The 15173-nt window shown below is 40.8% G+C and overlaps 1 protein-coding gene across 1 annotated transcript; it reads left to right on the top strand.

Annotated features, from left to right (window-relative positions):
* Window positions 1-2906: 2906 nt before the first annotated feature.
* arl6ip1 (ADP-ribosylation factor-like 6 interacting protein 1) lies at window positions 2907-11405 on the top strand. Its single transcript, XM_061065810.1, has 6 exons — window positions 2907-3065; window positions 3657-3790; window positions 4289-4408; window positions 6597-6714; window positions 7714-7798; window positions 10353-11405. Exons 1-6 carry the CDS (start codon window positions 3030-3032, stop codon window positions 10469-10471), a joined length of 612 nt encoding a protein of 203 aa, XP_060921793.1. The 5' UTR covers window positions 2907-3029; the 3' UTR covers window positions 10472-11405.
* Window positions 11406-15173: the final 3768 nt, after the last annotated feature.

The following is a 15173-nucleotide window of genomic DNA, read 5'->3' as shown; positions in this document are numbered from 1 at the left end:
ATCACTCAGTGTGAAGATTTGCTGTGGAAAATTGAAGCTGTTTCTGCAGTGTGCTGTGACTCATTTCTCACTTCGTCTGACATAAACGTTGTGAATCATTTCTGATGGTTTTGTTTGCTTACGAAGGTCAAAAAGAGGCATCAATGTTAATTTCAGTCTGTTTCATAACCAGCTTTAAAAAAAAACTCAAGACATGTTTCTACTCAATCCCTGTAAACAAGTACAAAAAAGTTTACATCCTACAAACATTTTGGTTGAAGACGAGAAGAGAATTTCCAGAAATATAACATATAGCATGGATTTCTGTGTCTTTGTGAAATACAGCCTCAGGACAACACAAAGAAAACAGCACTCGACTGAGAGAAATGAGAGAAAAAGTCTGATGACAGAAAATAAATGACCTGTTGTCAACTTGTCCTGCAGGGAGAGCAGGGCCATCATCCAAGCCAGGCAGGATAATATAGTCGAACGCCATCAGGGACACATAAAGTATCGTTTCTAAGAGAAAACTAGCTACCCCTTCTCCTCTCTGACCTCTAAACTCTCTCCCTCCCCTGCAGGTGAGGGCTTAAAATGTCATCTCCTTTAGACACGTCGCAGTCTCAGGTGATACCATGCAGGTGTCTGTCTCTATAAGTATCTGCAGTAGGTTGTAAGGAGATTGAAAACACTGAGGAGTTGCCAGCAGGTGATTAACCACTGATGCTTGTCTGAAAACCTGTAATGACCTCCACCAGCTGGTGGTACCCCAATCCACTGTATTATATTCAAACATAGGCATACATTTGAATTAGGCCTACCCCTTTCTATTGCACTTTTAGCCCCATTAGCCCATATCGAGCCTCACTCTTATTACGGAATGCAAACGTTTTATAACCCATTTGGAGCCCATTGAGAAAATAATTCAGGCTTCCCAAATTATAGTTAAAGTATTTTATTTTGGGCAACATGTCCGATGTGTCCGATGAGACACTTAACCCTGAATTGCTCCTGCTGCTTCGGTGGTGGTGTATGAATGGGATTAGTTAGCGTACTTCTGATGGATGATACTACATAGCTATAGGCCAATACCATACCATCAGTGTGTGAAAGGGTGTGAATGGGTGGGTGTGACATGTGGTGTAAAAGCGCTTTGAGTAGTCGGAAGATTAGAAAAGCGCAATATAAGCTCAAATCCATTTACCATTTACCATTTACCATTTTGCAATCAAAAACAGAGAGTTAAAAAAAAAAAAAAAATTACTTCACATTAAACATTTTTATTTTAGGTTAAAAAAAACATGAAAGGTAGCCTAACAAAAAAGCCTAATGGTGTCAAGTGTTAATGACAAATTGTTTTTCTAAAAACACTCTCAAACTTCCGCATGCTTAGCTTGATCACACCTGTTTTCCATCAATTTAACAGATTTTTCGCAAATAGTGTTCACAGAATAGTGTTTTTTTTAAATTATGTATCCTATACAACACGTCGTTTGAATGGGTTTTATTCATATTGTAATCATTATCAGAAACCTCTCATCACTATACAACCAGGCCCTGAAAATAATGGACAAAAAACCTGTCCGGTGGCGTCACTGTCACATACTGAAAAAAAACACAATCTACTCAGTTTTGAGAGCTTTATGCATTTATGTTTCCTCAAACTTGTTTTTAAATGTATCAACAATCTGGCCCCTGAACCTCTCTCCAGATATGTTCAAAGACAGGACGGATACAGGGGTAACGAGAAGCACTGTGAGTGGAAACTGTAGCATACATCATGGTAGATCACACAAACAGATCCCCTCCCATCAGGTCTGGGGGTTGTTCAAGCTTGGCGGGAGGGTAGCAGTAGGCGACCCTATGAGCTGGCCCCCTCCGCAGGGTTTGGGGGCAGCTGAGACAGGGGCACCCCTGATGAGAAGTCAGCAGTAGGCGACCCTATCAGCTGGCCCCCTCCGCATCACACAATGACTGAAGTAAAAGATAATATATATAGAAAGAAAGAGGGGGAGGAAAGGGGAAATAATAAAAAGGAGGAGAAGGAAAAAAAAATTTAAAAGAAAGAAAAGAAAAATGGAATGAAGGAAAGAAGAAGGACAAACATAGGAATAGGGGTATAGAGGAAGGGAAAGAAAGAGAAAAAAAATACAAGCATACACTCGAATTACACACATACACAAGCAGGGCCCTTCAACACCCTCAACATACAAAATTGCAAAACGTTATTATTACTCCCTGCTTGCCTGTTTTGTCTATGTCTATGCTGTGCTTTGTATCGTCGTGTCTCCCCTGTCTCCTACATACTTTTGCTCTTGTCATGTCCCTCACTTGTCTTGTATTGTTCTGCATCACCTAATAATAATTTTTTTTTTTTTAAACATGGTAGATCTACGTTTGGTCAATCAGCCTTCTCCATCAAAGGCTGTAAACTCTGGAACACATTAAACACCTGAAATAAAATTAATCTTGGACTTAAAATCTTTTACAAAACAGGTGAAATGCTCAAAGCAAGCCAGAGCTGTACCCACTTTTAAATAGCATCTTTAAACTGGTTTATAGCATTTGTATTGTTGTACATGTATTTTAATGTATCCTCATATCGTGTTATGGGGTTTTATGTAACTGAATGTTGTACATTTTAATCTGTTTGTTTACACAAAGGCCCAACTGGGGGACACGAGTTGGAAATTAGCAATAGCTATGCAGCACGTCAGTTTCATGCTTTGTATTGAAATTATGTTAAATTGCATTGTCCCTGTTAAATAAATAAATTTCAATTCAATTCAATTATGCCGTTAAGGTTATTCGAAAAGCATAGCGGAAATGGTTATTCTTCCCATTTTGTTTGCGACAAAAAACAGCATTTCCCAGAATGCCTTGGGCGGATTTAAAGCGATTTTTGAGATTTAAAGACAACCCTTCACAATGCAACGGTTAGTGACACCCAAGCCAGCGAAGGAGGCGTGTGTGCTGCTCTGCAGGTCGTTTTTACTACACAAATACTTCCTAATTTGCAAGAGAACCTAACCGACGCTGGTTCAGTAACGATGGCAGACGGTGACAACAAAAGCGCAAATTTGCTCGTGAGTATTATCAACCTTTTTTTTTTTTTTTTTCTCCTTCTTGTTAATTAAAATCGTTTCTTTCCGTCGTGGGTGTGTTTGTAACAGTAACGTTATCATAAACTGGTGTTGCTTATCTTCAAGCTGCAGAGAATTGCCTTATATTTTTCCACAAAGCATGTACTTTGTACCGTCAAGTAGTGCGATGGCTTAAATCGCTTATCCGACTGTTTTTCAAACCGCAGCCGATAAACTGCGAAGGCAACCGCAGCTAGCCACCTAGCCAGTTAGCCACCTAGCCAGTTAGCCACCTAGCTCATGTCATACATAACGCCTTACCCCTTTTTTTTAACTTGAGCAGAGACGTTTTCTCTTCGTAACCTTGCCAGCGGGTGCTAATGCTAACTTTAACCTGTTTTTTAATGCAGTGGGGACCTGACAGTGAAATACTTAAGCATTTATTCCCAAGGTGACTGTCCACTTTTATTGATTTCTGAGGAGAGATCCATGTCAACTCCCAAAATGTGCTCATATGACAAAATGTTAATTGCTAAGTATATGTTTATTGATTAGATCGTACTGAATTTGTCTGTAATCTTAAACTGTTTTCAGGCTCAGGAAACGGCCCAGCTGGAGGAGCAGCTGCAGGGCTGGGGTGAAGTGATCCTGGCTGGAGACCGGGTCCTGCGCTGGGAGCAGCCTTGGTTCCCTGGAGCCTTGATGGTCGCAACCAGCTTGCTCTTCATGTACGTACAGCTGACTGAGTTTTCGTCACATGCTTGCCCATAGCTGGCATAGCACACGTTTCCTTCCTTCGTACATATCAGTAACAAGATAAAGATGAGTTAAGTCATACTGCATTTTTGTAGCACAACATCTGTAGATGGAAACTGTCTTTATATCAGATTAGATTTCTTTTGAATGAACTCAAGTTGTTACATTCTTTGAACAACCTTGACTAACACACAATACAAAGCATTCCTTTTGTATATTCCTAAATGTTAACTCCCTTCAGTTTAATCTCCTGCATGCAGCCTTTGTTCTGGGCCTTGTGTATTGACTTGGCAGACATTAGTTAACATTACAGCTCCATTGTACCGTACAGGGGTCTAACAATCACAACCGCATAAAGTCTAACCAACCTCTTTGATGTATGAATGATACAACATGCTGAAATTGTCATTATGGGCAGTTGATATAAATATGGTTCATAACTCGGTCTGACCATGTTTTTCCTCCTACAGGATGATTTACTATTTGGACCCATCTGTGCTCACTGGGGTTTCCTGCACCATCATGCTGCTCTGCCTGGCTGACTACCTTGTGCCCACCCTGGCACCCAGGGTCTTTGGTGCCAATAAGTGGTGAGAGATGACAATTAAAGTCACATTTGTGGGGGGGGTAAATTGGTTTTCCTGTAGACCATAAAAACATGTCTATTTCTTACATGTACAATTTGATATGCAGTTGCTTTGTGTTCAGGAGTTATGCAATCTTAAAATTGATTTTTGTTTCTGTTATCGGAAACAAAAATCAATCCTTGCTTAGTCCCTTTCTAGATTAAATGGTAGCAAAAGGCAGGTCATAAATTGGTCACAAATCCTCAGTTGGAGATTTGCTTGGTTCTTGGACTGATCTGAGCCATTTCAGTAACTTTGAGATAAAGGGGAAGTTGTTAAGAGAAGCCTAGGATGGCTTAATTTGTCACCTAAATTCTGCCTAGCATATTGTACAACACCATGGAGCCATGACATTACACAGAGCTTAACCAAACAGCCACCTGACTCTGCTGTGTGTGTCTGTGTAGGTGTTAATCAGACCCCCAGAACAGGATAGGGTAACAAGCCATGTCACAGTGAGGAGCAACAGCTAGTTTGTTTTTACACTTTGTATTCAGTGGTGTGAGCGGGTTTAGAGCACCCTTTTGTCTGTGGTTGAAATGAACTCTGGTGTTGTTTACTAATGCACGCTGGGGTTTGTGAGGTAGCTTTTTGTTCTTTATATAGGCCAGAAAAGTGTAACGTCTGATCCAAGACTCTTTGAGATTATGCCGTGTACATCAGGCTGCTGCTCACTCACTGAGCCTGCAGACGAGTCAGACACAGTAGGAGTGTGTCTCTGACGGCTGGTTAAAGAGAGCTATCAAAGTCCAGTCACGGTCTGCGTTTGGCTCTGTGACGAGGACACAAATAGGAAAGGATGGCTAAGCAGAAAGTGAAGGCCACTTCTCTCAGCTGCTCTCCTCCACTCAACTTCTATGCCCCTGCCAGTCTTGTGTCCATCTAGTCTTTCAAACCTGACTGAGCGGTTTAACTTGGTTTCTTTGCTATAACCTGTCAGATTTTTGTCCAGTGACATGGTGAACAGAAGCCATCAATTTCCCAGAGCCCAGGTTGTCCCCTCAAGAGGCCAACACACCCTAAATAATGGGTTCACAATAAGAGGGTTAAGAGAACCTACAAATAATCACTTTTGAAATGACATACTTAGTTTTCTATATGACATTTAGGTAAAACTGAGTCTTTATAGACAGTACATCAACCGGCAGCCAATAAAGGTGTTAATGGCTAAAACTGAATCATTGATGACAAATGTACTCGATTAAAATGAATTGGATTTCTTCAAGTTTGATAATAACAAAGATCCCTATAGAAAGAGACAAACTTTGTTTGTGGCCTTCAATGAAAGGATCCCTTTCCAACAGAAGCTTTTGTCTTCAAAGCTACGAGAATATATTTAAAAAACAATTGATTTTACCCTGCGTAACAAAGAAGTTCTTGTTCTACCACTGCATCTACACCCCCCTGTTATGCATGTGTCTCCTTAAGCAATACCACACGAGAGTGAGTGATGTACTGAATATCAGCACTGCTGTGATTTGGCTGTAGGCACGAGGTCGCAGGCCAAGTGCCGAATATAATCACACCAGGGTTGATGTCCAGAACAACATCTCGACCTCGAGTGTGAAGTTACTTTTATACGAGCAGACCGAATAGTGGTACAAACTAAAAAAATCAACAACAGATTACTTTTTACTCCACCGACTCAACAAATTAACTGAAACTAGACCATTTCTATACAACCCAAACCTTCTATTCTACGGCATTCTTGCTACTGTTTGTATCCATGGTTACCACAGAGCACCTACTTTGTAGTACCAACCTTTTACTTGTATGTTAAAATAAATAAATTTGATCATGAAACCAGTTAAATTGTTGTCGCTGTCAGTGGTAAATGTGAATTTGAAGTATTCAGAGCTGCTGTCTGAGGTGGAGTGATACACATTGTGATGTTCTTCTACATCGTCATTAATGGAAAGCCCCTAATCTGATCTAATTTTTTGGTCGAAACTAACTGTTGTCTGATATGTGGATATCTCTTCAGTTGTGAGGTTTGTCAAACTGCTTCCTCTCAATTAGATTAGTTGGTAAATAGTCAAAACAAATGACTCCCTTTTGCCACCCTGTTTTAAGGGAACAAAACTAATACCAGGATTCAGTATGTTTTTTTTTTGTTTGTTTTTTTTAACCCTTAACTTTTCCTCGTTCACAGGACAACCGAGCAGCAGCAGCGTTTCCACGAGATCTGCGGTAACCTGGTGAAGACCCAGCGTCGGTGTGTGGGCTGGTGGAAGCGTCTCTGCGCCCTCAAGGAGGAGAAGCCAAAAATGGTAAAAGAAAACACAAAAACATAATCCTTGCAGCTTTAACTTTAGACATGATCCTTGGTGATGTGTGCAGTGCAATAAAAGGAGCCCTCCTGTCTGTTTATTACAAAGGGGAGCTTTTTCTGTGCTCCGAATAAAGATATCCTCAGTGGATTTGGCTTTGCTGCTCCACTTAGCAGCCCTCAAACTGGGTTACATGCAGTGATAACCTGTTTTTCACAGCAAGTCTTAACACTGTTAAACTGATATATGGGTATTTTAAGGGGGGTTGTATGAAGTACTTGTCAATAGTAAGTATATTAGCCACATCAGACATGTGTCAGCTTGGCCCCATCAAGAGAAACCTAACAGCTATACAGAAGGCGAGGTTTGCTCCACATTATTTAGCTAATTTTATTCTGCAGCACTCACCTGAGCTCCCTGCTGGACCAAAGTTTCAGAAATATATATTTTTTTTTTAAAACACAAGAGCTGATTCCAAGTTTGTCTACAAAGCACGTTTTCGGCTCACTACTTTATTGCATGAAGATAAAACCCATGGTCCCCAACAATAGTTTAATTTGATCAAAATGTCTGTTTGTTGTTGGACATCACCTTAATGTAGTACACAATTTCCTTTACGTTGTTTTTTTAGCTTAGTTAAGATGCGCTAAATTGCATGGTGCAAAGGTCTCCTTCTGCATAGCTGTGTGGATTAGCTTCTGTGCCTGCACTTCTGCCCTTCTCTCGTTAACAGAGCCGTGCTGAACAACCTGTCCTATGGCTAAAATACTTACTGTTGAGAAGTACCTTATACAAATTCACTTTAAAAATTTCAACTATGCCTTTCAAAGCACTTCCTTAAATTAACTCTTGTGGCTCCGTTGGGTCCTTGTATGTTCTGCTGATAGATGCACTTCAACATACCTAAAAAAAATTCTGAGGAAAAAATTCATGTAATGATGATCAACCTGCAGTCTGAGTAGCTGATGGATAAATGTAATGTGATCTCCCTCTTTACAGTACTTTGCCTCAGTGATCAGCAGCTTGCTGGCAGTGGCCTGGATCGGACAGCAGGTGCACAACTTGTTCCTCACTTATTTGATCGGTGAGTACACGACAACAGTCATTTTAATGTTTTTACGACTACAACTCATTTCTCAAAATCCTTCTGTGTTGGTCATTTAGGGCATGTGTCCACTAATGGCACTTTTTGTGCTGGCAGCACCTTTTTGTACACAGTTAATGCATTGCTCCACTCACAGAGCTACTGTTGGCAATAGTTCATCTTTTGCAACACTGCTGCACTCGCGTCACTTCTCTCTCACTGACCTATCAAAATCAAAAAAGGGGTGGGACTCTGGTTATCAACTTCGTCAACAATGTTGGAGGAAAAACAAATCTTTACCTCACACACCCAGGAAATGTACACGTCTAGAGCTCCTGCTAATGCCAGGACACGACTCCTCTTCACTGTCTCTACATCTTCAGAAATGAAGCAGCATACAGAGCAATTTTAAAAGACTCTATAAGGAAGTGCCATAAGACAACTTTCTTAACCTAGCAACAGGAAGCCCTGTGTAATTGAGGTAGTCTGTGCTGCCAGTACAAAAAAAAATTAATGGACACGGCCAAAATACACCTGGACTGTCGCCCCTTCATCCCCCGACCACCACCACCATTTTCAGACCGTACACATGCTTTAACTGCTGCAAGGATAAAATCAAAAGTTCTGCAGCTACAAGACACGACTATCATCCAGTGTTTCCCTATATTAATGGACTTCTTTTTGTTTTTAGTGCTATATTCTGTTGGAATTAATCAACCAGTAGTTGCTAGTGTCTAAATTCCAACAGATTCATTATAAAAGGCAATACAAAAACAATCCCTCACTTAAAAGTTGCTTTGTTTTGGACTTTGCCACGAAACGACACCACCCAGTACAACACTTCAATATGATATATCAAATCCTTTAGCTATGAGAGACTTGTTTGATCAGGATCCTGTTCTTCAGATACATGTCTGAATTGGTTTGCTTATCCTCTTATGTCTGATTGCTGTGGTGAACTACACATGACAAAACAGGAAGTATTAGCTGTCTGTGTCAAATGGTGCAGCTTGTCATGAGTTTTGCATCTGCTGTTATTTGTGCATTTCTTATTCAGAGGCTGCTGCTCAGTTTTGTATCTTGTAACCCCCTCCCCCCCCCCCCTGGATTACAGTACATGAGCCCTGTTGGTCATCACCAGGCTTCCTGGTACTGACTCAGAAGTGCAGCAGTAATGTAGATCAATACTGAGATCCCTGAGACAAATGTTTTATCGATAGTAATAAATCACATCCAGTATATTCTCCTCATTACTAATGACACACAAAGGGGAAGTTATTTAACCCTTCACCTTGAGTTGTGACCAAAGTAGGAAGAACAATCTGGTAAACCATGATGTGGTGGGGTTTTTTTTTTTTTAAGCTGTTCTATGAACATTAAAGTGAGCAGAAGACGAACAGTAGTGTCAGCCTTAAAGCTGCACAGAGGTGCCTCAGGCAGAGTGACAGTTGGTGAGTCAGCAGGTTTTCCTGCTGTGTAGGAGCCGACCATCAGTTATATAAGCTGAGATATGTCAAGTATTCAGAGAACCATGAAGTACAGATGACTGCAGAGGGTGCATGACTCCGACACAACAAAGTGTTCTTTTCATTTAATCTCAGATTAAGTTTCCCTTGGTGTGCTAGCTGCTTCATGTCTTTAAAGGTTTAAACCGACAGCCCTGATAAGACATTCTGTATTAAAATATACTCCTGTACCACTAGGCTGATCATATACAGGTATGAGGCTCTGAGATCAAGTGGACCTGTCTCTATTGGCTTTATTTGCTGAAAAGCTTTATGATCATCTTACACCAATTCTCTTAACATTTCTGCATATGAATGAATATCCTTTTAGGCAAAGGGAAAGTTTTGGTGATGGTAATATTGACTTCTTCCACTCCCTTCCTGCCCATCAGTGTGCTGTTGGAATATTAAACATCCCCTTTGATAGAAGAAATCAGGGGAGTTTTGTTAATGGTGTAACTTTCTTGACTTGCTCAGCAGTAATGCTTTCATAATAACACATTTAAAGTATTTCATGTCCTGAGCTCCACATGTCTGACACAATAACTCAGAAGTCTCTTTGAGAGCCAGTTATTTAGGCCTCCCACAGCTCATCACATTTTTGACCCTACCAAACATTCACATAGTCTATGCTGGAAGCTTAACAGAGTACTTATTTTAAGATTATTTTATATAATTTGAAATACTTTAAAAACTCATTTAAAACCAGCCTGTCAGTGATTTTGAAGAACTCTGTACCATAATTAATAACCCAAAGGTTGAACAATTGAGACATTGGGGGACGGTACAGGCTGATTAAGGACTTTGGTTTGTGCTGAAATTGAAAGATTAAAGGCAAAGCTTTGGCTTTATCCTATTCAAATCCATTTTTTCCAGCTGGTATGTGTCTTATTACCCCTAACATGAAGTCCTTAAGGGGAAGTCCATTCAATATGTACAAAATGTACGTTATCCCCCCTGATGGTAAAAATGTGGTGAGACTGTATGATTTAAAAACTTGTGACCTGTGATACTCCAAAGCTGTTTACACTTTGTTTTTTGTTCCGCAGTGAGCTTCCTGCTGCTGCTGCCCGGCCTGAACCAGAACGGCATCATCAGCAAGTACGCCGGCATGGCCAAGAGGGAGATCAACAAACTGCTCAAACAGAAGGAGAAGAAGAACGAGTAGACGGACGTGCAGAAATCTCTGACAGATGAACGACAAGAAACGGAAGGTGGAAATAGGAAGGAAGTCTGTTTGAAGAAAAGAGGCGAGCAAAACGTTTTCAGACGCCTCCTGGTTCCCTGGTCTCTGCCACAGAGGGAGACACACTTTTTTTTGTTTTCACACATCGGATATGTTTCAATTCTCCCTCACACCTTTTTTTTTTTTTTTTACATTTAAACCTCATCACCCACTTATTTTTATTTATTTTTTTCTTCATGAATTCAAAGGCCATGCATGAAGCCACCACGTGAAGTTTATCTGCTTCACACGTTCACACGCAACACTGAAACGCTCAAACACACGCCACCCTGCCATGAACACAAAGCTGAACTCTTCCCTTTTTGGTTTCTTTGTTGAAGTGTGCTTCATTTTAAGATGTCGGTAATGCTTTTAAATCCTTCACTCTCCCGGGACTACTGAGCAGTTCTTGTAGCATTACTACATCATTTTAACCGCCTCAGAATCCACAGTTGTTTTTGTCACATAAGAACAGGTGAAGTTTTTTTGTTTTTCATTTTTTTTATTTTTTTGTCTTTCTATTTCTGCTTTAGTATTTAAAAACTAGCGCTTAAAACTGGAATCAAAGCAGAGCTCTGTGCTGTGCTTGAATACAAGCCTACTGCTGTACCGCTGCTAGCTGGACTCTGTGGTGTATTAGCTCTTATCTGAAGCCCCACGGTGTGTTACTGATGTGGACTGTTTCTGTAAATAGGCCTACGACCTCACTCTGTCCCTCTAAAGTCATCCCTTTCTCTCTCTCTCTCCTCGATATTTATCTGTGTTCTTCCCTCCTAAGTCTCAACTATTTTGGTCTGATCACTGTCTTTTAACTCATTTCATGATTTGTCTGTATTGGAGATCTTTATGAAACAAATAAAGTTTGATTTAAAAAGAAGGACTTTGACAGGAACTGCATAATTTGGCCTCACTAAAACAGAAAGCTTACAAACTTACCAAATGTTAGAAACACTCTTTAAGTTTAACTTAATATCCTTCTTGTGAATTCATCGTCAAATGTATTTGTTTTCTCCAGTGGGTATTATGAGCATATAATCCACCTCTTAGCCCAGAATTTAGATTTATTTATCAGTTGCATGACTTGAGAATCAGGGCAGATACTGACATTTAAAATAACAATTCCAATACTGATGTTTCTTCCCTTCTTTTTTTAAATTCTGTTTGTTTTTTCATCAAATGAGCTATGGGATTGGACGTATCGGTATTTAAATTGTAGTCACTAGTCCTTCCTTTGAAAATGTCACTGGAACATGTCTTACAGACTCCCAGTGACTGTGTAAGCCTCCCACAATGCTGACAGTTTTTTTCACTTTGGACCAGGAAAACAAATTGGTTTGTTCAACAAAGGACTACTTCTTCTGCATCAGCACTAAAAAAAATCTTCTCTAAATCAACTGTTGGAAAAACTAGCTTGCCTGCATTAAATAGATGCAGCACATCGGCACATGCCACATTACTTGCTGATGTGCTAATGTTTGTCAACAGGGCAAATATTGCACAACACTGATAAGTCAGTGCAACTCTTGTTTCCCTCGAGGGCTGTTCCTCTAGTTTGCATGTTCTCAGAAGAAGATTTCTTGTGACCATTTTTATCTGCAAATCTGACGCACCCTGCAGCTCAAATTGAATCATAAAAGTACAGAGTTGTATTCAAAGAGAGGACAGCAGCTCTTTATGGTAGTCAGATGATCATGATATTTGACTAATGGGCCCTTTGTTAGCACTGTGTTGTGTGTCAGTAGAGTCTCAGTGCAGAGTAGTTTGTCTCCCGGCGCCTCGCTGCCCAAAGCTGCTTGTCTCTGGAGTGTCTACGAGGTTTCCCCGGACTCGCCGTTTGCCTCGCTTCTCCTGCACACAGGTTAGATTTGTCATTGAATTTGTGAACAAAACCAAAATTTCAAACATTAATTAGACACAAAAAATGTCCACCACCACCCTATAGTAGAGCAGGGGTTGATTGAAGGGTTAAATAACTGCTATTTTGTTACCACCCCCCCCCCCCCCCCAACACAAAATAGCTCCTTCACTATGAGACTGAAATATAAGAAATCTATATTTATGCTGCTATTTGAGCCACAAAATAAAATGTAGGGGTTGCAGTTCCTCCGTGTGGCCACAGGGGGGCAGTGGACACTGAGGATTTTAAATGCATTCAAGCGATGACTCACCCATAAACATTATACAGGCAGTACTGTGAAAACTAAAACCTTAATTTACAAGGATAAAACGTTTCAGGTTTTAGATAACTCCGCCTGTAATGTATTTAATAGTTTCTATTGCAGACCTGTTTGTTAGTAATAACAAGAAACTGCAAAATACTCAAAATAAATTCTGAGCTCTTAATGTGAAAATTCCAGCAGCTTCCCTTTCCTAACACCAGTGAATACAGCTTCCTCAGAAGGAAATGTGTTAGTATTTCAATGTGGAAGCTATTCATACTACCTGTCAGTATATTGTATTGATGCCGCTGTGTGGGTGTGCCGCTGGTCAGATGTAGCGAGCCATCCATCCCTGGTGGTGTGTGCTCTGTTTTGTAGGTGGTCCGGTATTCAGATAGACCCTGAGGGTTGGTGACCTCTCTGACCGCCTGGCCACTGCGATGCCGAGCCCAGTTCTCCTCCTTTGGGTCGATCCTCTGGAACGATGAGGAGAGTTAAAAGAGGTCGGGGAGGGACCAAGGCTCAAATTGTCAAAGGTCTTTGGGGTTTTTTAAACAGCGCTTATATATTTAATAAGTGAACGATAAACAATGAATGGTACTCATAGGCTCATAGAAACACCAAAACCCAGGAGTTTCAATACATAAAAAAGGTTTAGCACAATTAAATGAGAGATGACAACAAGGACTGATGTACTCAAAAGAGACACATTCTCTGACATCCTTCAGCACAGGCTGTAATGGCTGCAATGAAATCCTTATGTGCCCACTTAAAGTTTGCCACTCAAAGTGTATATTTTTGCCACTGACAAACTCAGGCTCTATTAAATTGCTGGATGGGATGCATGGAGTGACAGTGACAGTGGTCGTGATAGTACTCCTGATGTTATTGTCTTACCACAGGGAAGTGTTTGGGCCCGTGCACCTCCTGATTGTGTGTCCGCAGTCGACTCTGTGCCTGGGTGCTGAGAGCTAGCCTGGCGTGATGCTGCGACAGGAAGCTGGGATCTCTGTGGTGGAAAACAAGAGGACGTCCATCCGTAGACCTTCCACAGTAACTCTGACAAACATGAAAACACAAAGTGATGATGAAACCAGACTTGAGTACCTTATAGGTTTAGACAATGACCGCAGGCTGACCTGGTGGTGGGTGGTGGTGTAGCTGCAAACCGTGTCACCAAAGCTAATGCTGCTCTGATTCAGATGCCTGGGTCTGGATGTCTTTGAGCCGCTGTGGCACTGCTTAGCATGAAGGGCCAACCTGTGGTCACCGTCCATCAGAGGGTTCATGTTGACACCGGCAGCCTCAGTTGCTTTTTTATTTGTGATAAAGTACATTAAGCAGAAAAAATGGAAGCAAAGGCCCTGCTGTGAATCTCAGATCAAATAAAGGCATTTCTCTGTTGTAGACTGAAGCACATATTGGAGATATGTAGCTCTCTCCAAGTAAAACATACAAAAGTAAAATTGAAATTTCCCAGAACACACAGAAAAGTGAAGAATAAAGTAAAAATGAAACCCACATGATGAAATTAGGTTTCAGTAACGACTGCTTCGTCGTCAGCTCGGTTTTCACTCACCTGGGGAAAGTCTGGTTGCTTGTGTGAGACTTTGCTGCCATGGTGATGAGAAAACAACAACACTGCAGAGTGAATTTCATACATAAACATAATTAATGTTTCCATGTTTACTTTTGAAGTGTTAATAAATAAGTCTGTTTTCAAGAACTTCAGAAGCTGCAAACTTTAGATTGTAGTTTAGTGAGCATAGTCATACTTATTCTGCATCAACTCAAAATCTTTAGAAACAAGAGCTAGAAGTGAAAGTTAACTAAATGTACAACACCTATACCTATTTTACATTGTTCTTCTGCTCCTCCAAAATCCAGAGGGAAGCGTTGTATTTTTCCTATGACTCCTATATTACCATATAGAGAGTGACATGATACATATAGGATTAGGAATTAGTTTTATAGTGGGACTGTAAGATTTGACAGTTAGTCATAAACACAAGTATCCAAACTTTTTTTTGGAGGAAGTAACTTGTGCTCAAACGTAGAGATGTCCTCCTCTTATGGTACTACCCTACAAACGCAGAAAAACTCTATTAAGTGGCATTATTATTTAATACCATCACATACTGGGGCGGCAGTAGCTCAGTCTGTAGGGACCTGTGTTGGGAACCGGAGGGTCGCCGGCTCAAGACCCGGTGCGGACCAAATATGGAAGATGGTCTGGTAGCTGGAGAGGTGCCAGATCACCTCCTGAGCACTGCCGAGGTGCCCTTGAGCAAGGCACAAAACAACCTACCCACCATCAGCTCAGGAGCGCCCGCTGTGGGCAGCTCCGTCACTCTGACATCTCTCCATTAGTGCATGTCCATAGGATCCTGTTTGTGCATGTGTGTATATTTCAGCCTATGTGTGTGTTAACAGAGTGTAAAAACAGAAATTTCAATCAATAAAAGAAAAAAGAAAGAAAATAATTA

This window comes from Labrus mixtus, chromosome 20, assembly GCF_963584025.1.
Source record: "Labrus mixtus chromosome 20, fLabMix1.1, whole genome shotgun sequence".
NCBI lineage: Eukaryota > Metazoa > Chordata > Actinopteri > Labriformes > Labridae > Labrus > Labrus mixtus.
This window is presented reverse-complemented; position numbering and strand designations above follow the sequence as displayed.

Coding starts and splice junctions, on each gene's coding strand:
- arl6ip1 (XM_061065810.1), top strand. CDS start 3,030: ATGGCAGACGGTGACAACAAAAGCGCAAATTTGCTC. Junction 3,791..4,288: donor GCAACCAGCTTGCTCTTCAT/GTACGTACAGCT, acceptor TTCCTCCTACAG/GATGATTTACTATTTGGACC. Junction 6,715..7,713: donor AGGAGGAGAAGCCAAAAATG/GTAAAAGAAAAC, acceptor CCCTCTTTACAG/TACTTTGCCTCAGTGATCAG.